We start from the raw sequence: 15045 nt of genomic DNA, 5'->3' as shown, positions 1-15045 counted from the left end.
GATGCCTGGCATAATGAGGAAGGAACAGGAGCATGAATGAGAGCCTGGTACTTAATAAAGCCACTTAACTGATGGCTGGACAACCTTAGCTACACTGCTTGCACTTATCTGGGTACTACAGGAGTACCTCTTCCAATCTCACATTCACACCACTGGAGCTGAGCCAAGTAGTATTGGCACCTAATGAGACCCGCTTACTTAGCACGCCATATGCTTCCCCTGTCCCCTCTGTTCAGTAATTTGAGACAAGCATGGCCACACAACTGCATTAATATGATTCAGTGTTTATTTAAACCACAGACTTTGTCAAGATGAAGCAGCATTTAGATATGTCACATTAGAAAAGTCAAGAAGTAGTGAAATTTTAATCAAATAAGTGCAAGAGTAAATCGATAACTATGAACTAGTTCAGGTATAGATGGGTTTGGATTGGTTCCCATCTGAAAGCTCCACCTGTAAACTTAGTCCTGGTAAAGAAGGTAACCAGAAAATGTGGAGTATTTCCAGCTGCTGCCATAAATGGCTCCCCTGTGTAGGCGAAGCCATATCTGGTCTCCTTGGAAGAGCTGTAGGACTGCATGATTGCTTGCAGTCTCATGGTCTGGGGCACCATCATTGGCATAAGCAGACACAAGCACTTCCTCATTCTTCATGAGGTTAACATACAACGGAACATTCACAGCTAGCTTTAGCATGTGGAAGATGAAAACATAGGTTCCATTCACTGGACACATGAATCGCCCGACTTGGAAGTCAAACGTGTCGCCAAGGTTGTTCAGCAGCAGGTCAAACACGATTGGCTGATCTAGGGTGCCTGGGGCAAAGTTGGATGTTCTGGCTGCAGAGAAAGCCACTCTCATTTGCTGAGGGAGAGGATAGACATGGACTGGCAGGATGGTCGCTGCTTGACTTGTCATAGACATATCCAGAGAAGTGAGGCTGCGTGTTTCGCCAAGCCCTGAATCTATGCTGTTGAAGCTGTCTTCCTTCTCTGGGCTGTTCATCTGAGAAGATTCGCTAAAACCTGATGGAAAATTAAAAAAAATTCCAGCTAAGAAATGAATGAAAATGCCCAACAGAAAGTTCTAATTTATGTCCAGAGGAAATACAGAATTTAGCTGTAACCTTTTGGAATGTCAACTAAAGTGAAAGAACCTAAAACATTAAAGGGTTGCATGCCAGAAAACCAGATTAAATCTGTTTCTCTGATCAATATGGGGACACAGGGACGATTGGTTAAGCTCCACCTTCCAGGAGGCAGGAGACTTACTACTAAATTTGTGGGCGTGCATATCCAGCTTAACCCCACTCTAACTTTCTACAATCAGTTTGTCACAAAAGAGTGCTGTAACATTAAGGAAATAAGTAGTATTCAAAAACATGTAGAAGGTAACCGTGAAATTATCCCGTAGTGACCAAATGGTCAACAATAAATTCAGGGAGGGAAGCCCTGTGTCCCCCTATTGATCACAGAGAAACAGATTTAATGGTAAGTATAAAAAAACAAAAAAACAAACACTGTTTTCTTTATCATAGGGGGGACAGGGACGATTGGCACCTAAAGCAGCCCCAGAACAGCAGGGAAGAAATTGTAGAATTGACCATTACTTCAGTACTGCATGAAGCACCTTGCGTCCAAGTGATGCTTCAGCTGAAGAAAAATGTAACAACTATAGAATTTTGTAAAACGTGTGCAGGACCAGGTAGCCACCCCGCAGATCTGGTCCACTGAGGCAGAGTTGTGCCACGTCCAGGAAGCTCTGCTCTCAGAAGGAGACCAAATTCTTCAGATAAGCTTGTCTGATGGTCTCCTTGATCCATCTTGCAATGGTAGCTTTCGATGCAGCATGACCACATCGGGAGGGCCCAGTTGGTAGCACAGATCTAGATTGTTTAAAGGACTGACTTTTCAAGGTACCATCGTAATTCTCTAACTATATCAATGTTGTTTAGCAGTTGCTCTATCATTTGGTTCAGGGCAGAGAGAAGGAACTACAATCTCTTGGTTGATGTGAAATGACGACACCACCTTGGGAAGGAAAGATGGAACCGTGCGTAGGACTGCCTTATCCTTATGAAATACTGCAAAAGAAGGATCCACTGATCCCTTCAGAGATCTGAGCTTTACACCTAACCGAAGGCCGCACTGCAGGAATGACAGAACTCATGAAAGGACAGATTGGATTCTTCACACCAACTTTGGTAGGACTGCCAGACTCAGTGGTAGTATTTCAAAGACGTAGGCTTGTGAGCCTGTAACATTGTTGGGATAACTTCTGTTAACCCTTGCTTCCGCCAGATGGCCTTTTAACAGCCACCCCGTCAAGGCTAACAGACCTGGGTTGTGATGCGCCCCTGCAAAATAAGGTCTGGTCTGTACTGAAGATGTATCAGTGCTATTGACATTTCCTGAAGGTCGTAAAACCAGGTTAGAGGCCAGTATGGGGCCACTATTACAGTGATGCTGGATTGTCTGATCTTCTTGACTCGTGGCAGCATTGGGAGTGGAGGAAATATGTATGCCAGGCTGAATTTCCAGTTCTGTGTCATGGCATCCACCCCTGCTCAGTAACAAGCAAAGAATAGAGGAACATTTGCATGATCCCTAGATGCCATCAGATAGATCTGTGGCTGTCCCCAATGGTTTACTAGTTCGGAGAACACATCTGGGTGAAGTTCCCATTCTCCCGGATCCAGGCAATTTCGGCTTAGGCAATCTGCTTTGGAATTTAACACTCCTGGAATGTAGATGGCTAGCTTTGCTCTGTTTGCTTCCACCCAACAGAGTATTGGCTGCGCTAATTAGCTGCACAGCCTTGCTGCGATTACCTCCCTGGCGGTTTATGTATGCCACTGCGGTGGAATTGCCGTTCAGTTTTGTTTCTAGTAGTTCTGGACATTCGACTAGAGCTAGCCGTATCGCTTTCAACTCTAAAATGTTTATAGGTAGTTTGGAAATCTTCTGGAGACCGACCTTGGACAGAGGTTGTCCCATGTTGCGCCCCAACCCTTCAGATTGGCACCAGTGGAGATTACATTACAATCCAGTGTTGCCCAGGACTAATGGAGAGATTGGTCAGCTGTAGCCACCACTGGAGGGCTACTCTTTTAGACCGTGATGGGATGAGTTGAGAGTAAGTGTTTTTCTTCTTTCCACGATGTTACAATGTTTGCATGCAGGGGCCATAAGTGAATCAGTGCAAACAGAACAGCATCTCTGGCCAAGCCATCAGTCCTAGTACTTGCATTTGCAGATGTACTGTTGGCCTCCAATCTCAGAGGAGCAGACAGACAAGCAAGCCAATATCAAAAATAAAAGTCTATGAGGTGCACCATTTGAGTGATGGTGTGTAATTTGAGGTAAAGAAATGTCATTTGGTGACTGGGGTGCAAATTGGACTTCAACCAGTTTATGGTCCAGCTGAAGTTCTGTAGAAGCTGGACTGCCAGGTCCCGATCCTCCCTGGCCTTCTCCTCTGATCTGGCTTTCAGGAGTAGGTCATCCAGATAGGGAGTGACTGAAATTCCCTGTAGATGTAAAACTACTGCTATTAGTTTTGTGAACACTCTGGGGGCTGAAGAAAGTCCAAACAGTAGTGCCACAAATTGGTAGTGGCAGTTTGTGCATGCAAACCGAAGGAAAGTGGTGTGGGGCCCAAATCGGTACATGGAGGTATGCATCCTTGATATCTATAGACATCAGCTGCTCTTCCATCCCGCGTATCACCGATCTCAAGGTCTCCATTCTGAACTGCACAGACCTGATAAAATTAGCTATTTGAGATCCAGAACAGGTCTGAATGATCAGTTTTTCTTTGAACTATGAAAATGTTGAGTAGAAGGTGGAGAATCTCTCAGAATCTTGTACTAGAAAAATCACCCTGGCTTGTTCAAAGCTGGTGATGCAATTTAAGAAGGAAGTTGCTTTGTTGGGGTCTGAAGATACCCTGGCCATGATGAATCTTTTTGGGGTGGGGGGGAAATAACTGCATCTTGGATGTCCTTGATAAGGGATTCAGACCAATCTTGTATTGCTCTGGCCACCCGAGCAGAGGCCAGACATGAGCGCAAGGCTTATCCAGATTAATAAATTGACCTTGGGAATCCCTCCAACTGCCTGTTGGATGGGTCTTTGAAGGCCGCTCCATTTCTGACCGGTCAGGTAGTGGACTTGGCCAAGCTTGAAAACGGTGCGTCCACTGCTGGAGGATTAGTCAACTTTTCCACAAGCTCCTTAGGAAAAGGATAGGATTTGGAAAATTTCCTAGTTGCCTGAAATTTTTGTTCTGGTGAACTCCATTCCTCTTGTATTATGCGGAGGAGATGCTAGTAAGGGGAACAGATCTCTGATTAATGCTTCCTCTCGAATAACCAAAATCATCCTGCAACTTAAGGCATTTTGAGTGATAGTTAAGACTTCCAGAACACCTTCAATACCTTCCGCATCATGCTGGGTATCGCTGTCTCTGCAGTCCTCTAAACTTCCTTCCTCCTGATAATTCAGATGGAGGTAACTCCCCTCAAATTGAGAAGATGCCTGCTCAGCTGATTCATCAGATAGGGTGTGGGAAGTGGTGCCAACTTTAGGGCTGTCCAATAGTTTGCACTTGCTGCTAGTTTTGTGGTCAAGTCTGGCCAACAGTCTTCCTAAGTTTGTTAGCAATGGTGGGAAGACCTTGCAGGGAAGCCAGGGACTGTTAATTGCATGGGTCACATAGGGGCTGGTATATCAGTACAGGGCCCCTGACCTTGAGAAGCACCCTCCATAGCAGGGTGCACTGGTTATGCTGCTGCTGGGCTTGTGGTACCACCTGGAGTGGGTACTGCTCCCCCCCACAAGGCAGCTTAACTTGGCAATTGGAGCAGGCAAGAAATGTGACCTGCGCTGTTCTGGCAGGCCCCTCCCACATGAACAACCCCACTGACCTACCTTCTGCCATGCAACAGAATGTAGAAAGTGAGGAAGCAGACCACTGGTATTTAGATTGAGAAAGCTGCTTGTGTAACGCTGGAGCCATGTACCTCTCAGTGCTCAGTATAAGGCACACAAGATTGCTGCTGGAACGCAAAAGTAACGTGTGTTACGAATCTCTCCCCTCCACCCCCTCACAACTGAGTGCAGCATACGCTGAGGGAACCTCTACTTGCTGCTAGTTTTGTGAGGCGAGGGAATCCATTTGGGCAGAGAGAGACCCGTACAGGGATAGCAGTGCTCTGTATGTGAGGAAGTGAAGGGACCCAGCCAGAGGTATGGAGAAGCTGCAAAGGCAATGCTACGCGGTGAGCCGTTATGCCTAAGTAAGTCACCTCGTGCCCATCCTGCCCAGACCATCTTCCTTGACTGATCATAGCAGGAAATTGTCTGCAGGGTTATTCTAGCCAACAGGCTAGGAATGACCCTGGTGAGCCGTCTTATGTTGGGGCTATACCAAGACCGTGTTATTGTAAAAAAAAAAAAAAAAAAAAAAAAAAAAAAAGACAAAAAAACCCATGTAACAGCCAAAAAGGCAGACTCAAAATCCATGCTGCTGCATGTCCATCCTCCTGGTAGCAAGACAAAAAAAAAAAAACAGATTGTAGAAAGTTAAGAGTGAGGGGTTAAGCCGGATAGACATGTCCACAAATTCAGCAGTAAGTGTCCTGCCTCCTGTGAGGGTGGAGCTTAACACCATCGTCCTTGTGACACCCTATGATAGTTAATGAATCTAGGACCTACCTCTTGAACTGGTACGGGTAATAGCATTGGTTCTTTGTTTATGGAGATTTGAGCTTCCGTCCTAGGCAAACAGAAAATGGGTATCAGTATTGAGCGGCATGGCTACCTACACCTGGTCTATACAGAAACTCACTATATAGAGTTCAGCGGTGGCAGATGGGGAAAATAATTTTGCTCCATGGGCATCATTACCCAAGCATGTGAAAGTCAAGAGCGTCAAAACCTGGCCAGCACCAGTCCTTACCCTGGATATAAACGGTGTGGCAGGATACTCCCGGCCTGGACAATGGGCATGAACGTAGTTTCCATTGTTTACACACTGAGTCCCTCTGTAACTTTCTGGACCTAAGATGAACAGAAATAAAAAAACAAAAAAACAAACATTTAATTGACCTACCCCACAGTTATTTTGGAGTGAAAAGAATCATAGGAAAGCCATTTGAATAGTATGTGTGCACACATACTTGTGAAAGTTTCCATGCTGGCCCTTTAAAAGTGGTCCATCACCATTCTGGGGGTCCCCTTGTGATACTTACACTATACTCCAATGTGAAACAAAGTTGGCACATCTCACATAGCAATGATCCTTGCTAAAAGTCAAACCTTACCCCTTCACCAAATTCTCACTTGCATAAACCCCACACATGCTTTCAAAAGTGCACACACAATCAAAGCTTTGAAGACCCCTGCTCATTGGGCGCATTCACATCTTAAGGTAAGGGGCATACCAACCTTTATACCCAGTTGGGCAACGATACCCATTAGTTATTACCCTCCCTCTGTTTGTTCCTCTGACAGTCCCCCGACTGCTAACAAAAGGTGGGGTCATCCTCGGCAGGAGGTTGGGAGTGGATGTGTAGCATGGGAGGCTCCCATTCACCTGTATTCCAGTTGATGGATATGGGCTTCCTGTTTAGGCAGTACAGTAACAGGATTTGCTATATATAACTCCATACTATACCAATCCAAAAAATAAAGTTCTTTGCAATTGCACCAGAGAAGTGAAAGCACTGGAGTTAGTTCTGGCTCTGAAAAATGTAATGTACAATCAGCCAGCCAGCTTGCTCACCTGGAAATGGTTCTTGTATGAAAGAGTTCTGATCTCCAAAGCTGGTGTCCAACATGCATTGAGGAAGTGTTTGGGTACTTGCTGTAGTGAAGGTTTGGTGATACCCTGTGGAATATGGAGGCTCCTCTTTCAGCTCTTGCTCTTTGCGTAGAGGCAGAGGGGCATTAACCTTAAAGACCTAAAGGAAGAGCAATATCAGTTAGAGGTGGTTCAAATCCACTCCTTGTCACTGGTACTGACCAGGATCACTAGAAGGCAGATAATATTTTAGCAGTACGCCCCAAGAGATGGCAGCATAAGTAAAGCAGCCAAACATCACCAACCATGTCAAGAGTATTTTATTTAAACTGATCATTGGCTTGAGGTCCAGCAACAGATTACAAGCACTAGGCCAAATCCTAATGATGGCAACACTGCACATACCGTCTGCATCCCTTGGAAAGGGGAACTCATTGACACTGGTGTATGCCTTGGGGACAAAGGTGGGCACTGCTGCTGTAACTGAAGAACAGATGTGTGGGTGGGAGTCTTTGGAGAGGGTAGCTGGTCACTAAGCAGAGGTAGTGGAGTCTGAAAATAAGCAGAAATAAATTGACTATAGCAAGATTGACTAAGGGCATATTTATCCAAGAGTTAAAAGCAAAGGACCTATATATGATTTTAGGGAAATAATGAGATATGCACCCTTAGGAACCAAGTTAGGCATCAAGACAAAATAGGCAGATTACAACCTGAACAGCATCACCATTAGATGTTTATTTTTACCTTAAAGTGATACTGACACTAAAAAAATATTAATCTACCTTAAAGATACCTATAGGTCATGTTGATAGTTTCTGCTTTTGTAAGTAATTGTCACTTGAGGTTCCTAAACCTGACTGTTTTGTCAACATGACTGTCCCTTCTTAACCTGTCAGTTAGGGTTTCTAATAGTAACAGATTACTGCTGCACAAACATGGCAGCCCCCTGAAAAATGAACAGGGTAGTAAGAAAGGTAATGTAAAAGCATCAGGCAAGTACTTTTATGGCAAAATTATAAATAGCATTCAAAGACAGTGTTATGATACATAAAAAAAAAAAAAGTTAATTTCTGATGTCAGTATCTATTTAAAGGTTGGTTTTACTCACAGTGGTCCTCTCTGGTAGGGTCTCAAGAAGGTCTGGGCTGGCCTCAGTGATTTGCTCAACCAGGCAACTCTGCTCCTCAAGAGGTGCAACAGGCAGCTAGAAAAATCAGTACAACCCTTCAATAGTACACATTTGAATAATTTTACAGATGGTCCTCCAGATCACCTTTAAATGTACCTCCAAAATGTTAATGTAGAGCAACTATTTAGCCACCCCCCCCCCCCCTTGCAATATTCACCATGTAAATCTTTGGGCTTTCTAGTGTATTGCAGTCTTGTAAGGAATTCCTGTTGATTATCTGCTAAAAAACTGGGGTTATGGGTATACCCTGTTTTCATGTAGGAACTCAAATGATTTTAACCACATTACAGCAGGGCATCATGCTACGAGGCAAAGAAGCTTGGCTCACATTATAGGTTACTAGGATAGCAAAGTGCCAAATTGCTATATGTGAAATAACTGTAGGACACTACATAAACTTCTTGGTCTTTGGGGAAGGCCAAGTCTCCTTAAATTATGCTCATCTGAGAAGGATTAGGAAATGGTCAACCTGGTGTACCCACATTTTCCAGTTCTGGATTTGGTTCCAATGGTTCGGCTATTTCTGGTTCAGACAACATCTCACAGGTGACTCCATCCTTCTGTGTGTCCAGGGATACAGAGGAAGCCTTTAAGCAAGATATTTTAAAGAGGAAGAAAAAAAAAATATATATATAAAAAAACAAAAACTACAGTTAGATGATATAACTGCTGTAAAACCATACCTCCTCCAGCTGTAGAACTGGGTCAATTTCATTCTGTTTTGGTTCAGAGGAAACTGAAAATGGGGAAAAATATAGTATGAATACAGCTGGTCAAACTTAGAACAAATCGTAAAATGAAGTCATTCCTGCTTGTATTGTGATCCAAGTGGTACTCTGTAGCACCCTCTAGATCAAAGGGGGGTCCAAACAGGCAGGACACTGGTTTAACATGTCCCTTATGTTGCTGTACTGCAGCACCCAACATGCTGTAGGTCCTAATGTGAAGGTAGACCAGCACTTTAGGAAAGATAAACTTTCCCTTTAACTGGGAAATGTGCCCAGCTGTAAGAGCAAGTAGTATATATGCACTTCACCTACCTACAGAAGTTTCACAGGGCAGCTGAGAAGAGAGGAGTCTTTGAGATGGCATGTCAAAATCCAGCATGGAATCCTTTTTAAAAGTCAAATGGATTAATGGAAGACATTAACAGGAAAACCAAGACTAACTGCCCTTTCAGTGCATGTAATGCCGTTACCACTCCCCGATTAGGAAAAGCAGTCAGCTCTTGCTTTATGGCACAGCTATAGTGATCTGCAGGTTGACAAAGTTGACCAGCCTTCAACCCAAACACATTCTTCCAAACGAACTAGGTTTGTAAGCAATCCTTTCCCATACCTGCATAAAGTTGTATGTTCCCTTTATCTGATCTATAAGATCTTCAAGTCTCTGCTTCCTCAACTTGGGATCTTTTGGGAGAGTTGGAGAAGAGCAGAACTCATCCACAGCCAGCAATGGTACCTTGTGGGGCTAAAGCAAGGACACAAGAACCTCCAGTTAGAACTCATATCCCCCACAAGCTGAAGTCTTCAAAGACCAGCAACCTGAATATTTTATAGAGGTAAAGCTTGAAGGTTAGATGTCAACCTGAGTATTGTTCACTGCTGGAGGCAGCTGCCCATTAGCCACAATGGTGGGAAGAACTTCCCTTCTCTTCATTGGAAGTTGCCCATTTACAGCATTTGGGGGCTTCAAATCTGTGAGACCTTTACTGAGCAGCTAAAAAGAACAGAAGGTAGTATTGGCAAAATCAGCAACTCATAGGACACTTGTCGCCCACCCAAAATTCATATAGCTTCTAACTTCCTTCCAAGCTCTGATGTATGAGAGGTTGACCCTAAAGGTTCCTATATTTATGAGAAACTGCGAGAGCCCCCCCCCCCCCCCATGTGGTTATCCTATCAATTATACAATCTACTCATTCCTCAATTACTTGACACTTTATATCTAGGATCTCACCTTTATGGAAGCAACTGGTTCCACCTCAGAAGGAACTTTTGGCACACGCATCCGCATCTAGGTGCAAGAGAGGCACTTTTATGCAAGTTGCCCTAAAACCTGACTTCAGACAAAATGGTAGTATGGCCTACTTACTTGATATGGTTGTACTTTAGAAGGTATATTTGCCTCTTTTGGATCAGGGTCACATTTCTTCAGCCTGGGTGGCATAGCTTCCCACTGTTTGATCTGAGGGGTCAGCATTGGGGCTGGGTTGGGTCCCAATAGAGTGGATGGCAGAGGAGTTGGCACAGGAGAAGTCTGCCATCTTCTTGGTTCTGGATGTCTGACATTGGGAGACATCCCCCAGGGCTTCAATGCTGAATGATATTTCATGTCCGTTGCTTTATACGTGTCTGTATTTTGCTTCGCTGGCTCTGGTTTTGGAGTTAGAGCTACAAAGTGCCTAACTGGAAGCTGAAAGAGATTTTTGTACTTAACGTTAAATCTTTTTCTCTTGTCCTATATTGGGGGACACAGGCACCATGAGGAATGAAGATGCTGCAGCTTGGACACTAACTTGTTAACTTTGACTCCTCCTCCTGCTCTGGGCTTCATCCCCTGCCTCCTCCTACTATACTCAGTTTCAACCGAAGAGGAGTGTAAGATAAAGCAACCCAAAACAGAGAAGGAGTCGCTCAACCCCCTCATAACAAGGACTCCCAACACGGAGTAACTATAAACAACCATAAGACGTTGCACAGCAGTGTACAACATGGCGGGAAGGCCCGTGTCCCCCAATATAGAACAAGAGAAAAAGATTTAACGGTAAGTACAAAGATCTCTCTTGCCTAGTTGGGGGACACAGGCACGATGGGGATGTCCTAAAGCAACCCCTGAGGGGTTAATGACAGTCTGTAACACCTTCCTCCCGAAGCTGGCTGAGGCCTAGGCCTGTGTGTGCAGCCTATAGAATCGCGTGAAGGTATGTGGAGATGCCCAAGTAGCTGCTCTGCAGACTTGCCCAACAGGACGTACTTAAGGACCTTGTCGAGTGTGCTCTCACTTGTAGTGGAGTCTCCTTGCCCTTCACGGAATATGCTCTGATGGTGGATCTGATTCACTTTGCTATCGTTGCCTTGGAAGCTTTTGTTCCCTTCTTGGGACCACTCGGGAGTACAAAAAGGGAATCTGATCTTCTCATCTCCTTTGTTGCTTCCAAGTAGTCTTTGATTGCTCAAACCACATCTAACGTGTTTAGTTTAGTTTCCATGTGGTTCTGGGGCTCCGGACAAAGTGAAGGAACTATCATGTATTGGTTGAGGTGAAATTCTGAGACAACCTTAGGAAGGAAGTCAGGAATGGGTCTAAGTACTACTTTGTCCTTGTGGATGATGGTGAATGGAGACCTGCAAGAAAGTGCTGCCAGTTCCGAAACTCTACCTGCAGATGTAATTGCCAGTAGGAAGACAACCTTTTCAGTAAGTGTGGCTAGCGGGACGATGTCTATAGGTTCGTATGGATCCTCCTGTAGGACTGAGAGAAGCAAATTGAGATCCCATGGGGGAACTGGACATCTATAGGGAGGTACGATTCTAGTTGCCCTTTGTAAAAAAGTTCTTACATGGCTCCGTAATGCCAATTTTTTCTGGAAGAGAATGGAAAGGGCCGATACCTGCACCTTTAGAGAGCTCAATGCTAACCTCTTGTTGAGCCCATCTTGGAGGAAGGATAGTATTTCACTCTGTTGCCTTTTGCGGATCTATGTCTTGTTGTTCGCACCAACCGATGAATGTTTTCCACACTATGATATACCTTTGCAGATACTGGCTTTCGTGCCCGAAGAAAGGTTGGGATGGCTGCCGTGGGGACCCCATATCTTTTAAGGACTAAGGTCTCAAGAGCCACGCTGTTAAAGCCCAGCGATGAGAATTCGGGTGTTTGATGGGTCCTTGTGTCAGCAGATCCTCTCGTTCCGGGAGACGAAACCATTAGTCGATGGACAGGTCCACTACATCAGTGAACCAAGACCTTCTTGGCCAGTATGGTGCCACTAGAATAGTCCGAGTTCCCTCTCTTTATTTTCTTTTAGGAGTCTCGGAAGAAGAGCTAGTGGAGGGAATGCGTAGGCCATGGCGAAGTCCCACGGAATTACTAGAGCGTCTGTCGCGTGAGCTAGCGGGTCTATGCTTCTGGCAACGAATCTTTGAACCTTTCCGGTTGCATCTGGAAGACCCTACCTTTCTACTATTAGTTGAAAGACCTCCTGGTGTAGACTCCATTCGCCCTGGTCTAGAGAGTTTCTCTGCTCAGGTAGTCTGCCATCCAGTTGTCGACCCCTGGGATGTGTACTGCTGACAATTCTGGTATGTTGTTTTCTGCCCAAGACAGAATCTTGGCAGCCTCCTGTAGGGATGCAGGACTGCGTGTGCCCCCTGGGTGGTTCACGTAGGCCACTGCAGTCACATTGTCCCAACTGAATCCTCACTGCTTTGCCCCGAAGGAACGCAAAATAATTGTTTTAGTGAGTATAGTATTGCTCTTCGTTCCAAAAGGTTGATCTGTAGAAGTCTCTCCTCTTGGTTCCAGCAGCCCTGGGCTGTTCTTTGCCCTAATACTCCGCCCCACCCCGTTAAAGCTTGCATCTGTCGTGACCACCTTCCATATGTGGTTGGGGGAAGGGTCTTCCCTGTGTTAATCGTAGAGGGTGGGTCCACCAGAGTAGGGAATTCTGAACTCTCTCTGGGATCACTATCAGGAGGTCTAAGTTCTTTCGGTCCCTCTGTTGATGCCTGAGAATCAGTGGAGAGGTCTGGTGTGGAATTGGGCATATGGGATTGCCAGGAATTGAGAGGTCTGGTGTGGAATTGGGCATATGGGATTGCCGGGAACAAAGCGACCATGGTTCCCAGCATTTGCATAGCTGTGCTAAGAGGGACAGAGGTGGTTGTTCTGAGAGTCTGTATGTGCTTCTGTAAGACATTGGCCTTCTCTCGTGGAAGGAAGACCGTCGCTCGTTTGGAGTCTAAAATCAGTCCCAAGGATTCTATGTTTTGGGTCGGACAGAGGTGGGACTTCTTGTAGTTGATGACCCAACCCAGAGTCTCCAGAGCCTTGAGTGTCTGAGAGGTGTATGACTGGGCAATTGCTGCTGAATGGCCCTTTACGAGAAGGTCGTCCAGGTAAGGTATGACTGTGATGCCCATAATCCTGAGCTGTTCTAGTGCTGTCGCCATCACCTTGGTGAAAGTTCTTGGGGCAGACGGTAAGTCTTAAGACCGGCCTCAGGGAACAGTTTTTTTTTGGGGACCATGAATAGGTTGGAATAGTATCCCCATCCTCTTTCCCCTGGAGGCACTGGTTGAATAGTCCCTGCTGAGCAGAGGTCTTTGATTACCGAGAGGACCTTTTGCCGCCTGGGAACATTGAGTGGTAGTCTGGATACGAAAAATCTGCGGGGAGGATGTTGTACAAAGTCTATGAGCAGTCCTTGAGACACTACTTTAATGACCCATTGGTCCCTTATTTGGTCTTTCCACACCTCTCGAAAGGACATTAGACGGCTGCCTAAGGGGATCCCTCTGAGGATGGGTACACCTTCATGCTGTGGCGGATTTGTCCTGGGAGGGCTTGGCCTGTCCCTTTGAGGATGACCAGTTGGCTCCTTGCTTGTTCTGGTAGCGCTGGCGAAAGTTAGAGTTGGACTTGTCTGTTTGAGGCTTAGTCCGCTGTCCTTGGCGAAAGGGCCGAAAAAAACGGTCTTCTCTTAATAGTGGTTCTCTTTGCTCTGGTCTGAGGGAGCAAGGTATTTTTACCGCCAGTGGCTTGTGATATGATCTTGTCTAACTCGGCCCCGAAAGGTTTTTCTCCCAGGAAGGGGAGGCGAACGAGTGATCTTTTGGATGTCAGATCAGCTGACCATGACTTCAACCACAGGAATCTTCGGGCGGCTATAGATTGTGCTGATGCTTTTGCCACCAGTTTTGCAGCATCTAATGAAGCATCACAGATACAAGTTGTGGTGTCTGCTATTTGCGATAAGAGGGCATCGGTAGAGGGGTCTTCTGACCCAATAAGTTGTGCTGTTTGTTCTACCCAAACTTCCATAGCCTTGGCTACCCAGGCTATAGCAAATATCGGTCTGAAAGCCATACCGGATGCTGTAAAGGTGGCCTTGCAGAATCCCTCTAGACGCTTGTCTATTGGTTCCTTGAAAGACGCTGCGTCTGCCACTGGGATAGTGGTGGCCTTGGATAGTCTGGAAACTGGTGGATCAACCGCTGGAGGTGATGACCAGAGATCAATGCAATCTTGTGGAAATGGATAGGTTTGGGAAAAACGCCTGGAGATTTGCACTCTGATCAGGGGTCTTCCATTGAGATTTGACAATCTCCTCTAATTGCTCATATGCTGGGAAGATGTAGGTGGTTTTCTTTTGTCTCTTAAAAATGTTCTTTGCTACCTCTACAGTCGAAGTTGTGTCTTCGATGTTAAGCGTTGTAAGTACTGCCTGTATAAGTCCCTCTACCTCCCTTTGGGTTCTGGGTGTGTCTTGATCTGGGTCAGGCTGATCCTCTGACTCGTCGCCTGAAGGGATTTGTCCCTCCTCAGAGGGGTTAAACTGTTCCCCAGGGGAATCTGGGGGCGAAATAATGGATGGTTTTGAGGCAGTAGGTCTGTTGACCTAGTAGGATTAGACAGTCGTTCTAAAACCTTGTCTAAAGTCTCAGGAATGCGGGATACATTTTGTAGTCCAGCAAGTGAGAGAGAGAACAGACCAAGTCAGTGTCTGATGTGCTGGCAACAGGTGGAGTGGGAGAGTGTCTACACGCTGCGCACACAGATTCAGATGAAACACTCTGAAATTTGGTGTTGCACATGCAAGGTAAGATACTTGTGCTGCCTTGCGAGAAGGTGCTGAGTACTATGAGGTCCTGGGCTCCTCGGTTTTGTCTGCCATATCTTAGTGGCAATACAGCCTAAACTTGTATAAATAGGATAGATGTATTTAAAAGGAGGGGCAGGGGATATCCTGGTGCAGGGCTTTGTAATGGAGCCTGCAAGAGAGAAGGGAAATGTTGACTTATCCCAACTCCCCAAGTCACATGTTGC

General features: G+C 45.6%; 1 protein-coding gene across 1 annotated transcript in view; it reads right to left on the bottom strand.

Moving 5' to 3' along the window:
- Positions 1 to 264: 264 nt before the first annotated feature.
- The window catches only part of caprin2.L (caprin family member 2 L homeolog), a gene marked incomplete at its 5' end in the record, with an annotated part of 28147 nt that continues 13366 nt past the window's right edge, over positions 265 to 15045 (bottom strand). Inside the window, 14 exon segments of the mRNA NM_001127871.1 lie at positions 265 to 1024; positions 5717 to 5777; positions 5961 to 6061; positions 6449 to 6625; positions 6786 to 6963; positions 7209 to 7355; positions 7915 to 8010; positions 8478 to 8582; positions 8679 to 8731; positions 9036 to 9108; positions 9334 to 9465; positions 9583 to 9714; positions 9955 to 10011; positions 10090 to 10410. Coding sequence (NP_001121343.1) covers positions 462 to 1024; positions 5717 to 5777; positions 5961 to 6061; positions 6449 to 6625; positions 6786 to 6963; positions 7209 to 7355; positions 7915 to 8010; positions 8478 to 8582; positions 8679 to 8731; positions 9036 to 9108; positions 9334 to 9465; positions 9583 to 9714; positions 9955 to 10011; positions 10090 to 10410 — 2196 coding nt within the window. The 3' untranslated portion in view covers positions 265 to 461.

This window comes from Xenopus laevis, chromosome 3L (genome assembly GCF_017654675.1).
Source record: "Xenopus laevis strain J_2021 chromosome 3L, Xenopus_laevis_v10.1, whole genome shotgun sequence".
NCBI lineage: Eukaryota > Metazoa > Chordata > Amphibia > Anura > Pipidae > Xenopus > Xenopus laevis.
The sequence above is the reverse complement of the archived record's forward strand: the minus strand, read 5'-3'. Positions and strand labels throughout refer to the sequence as shown.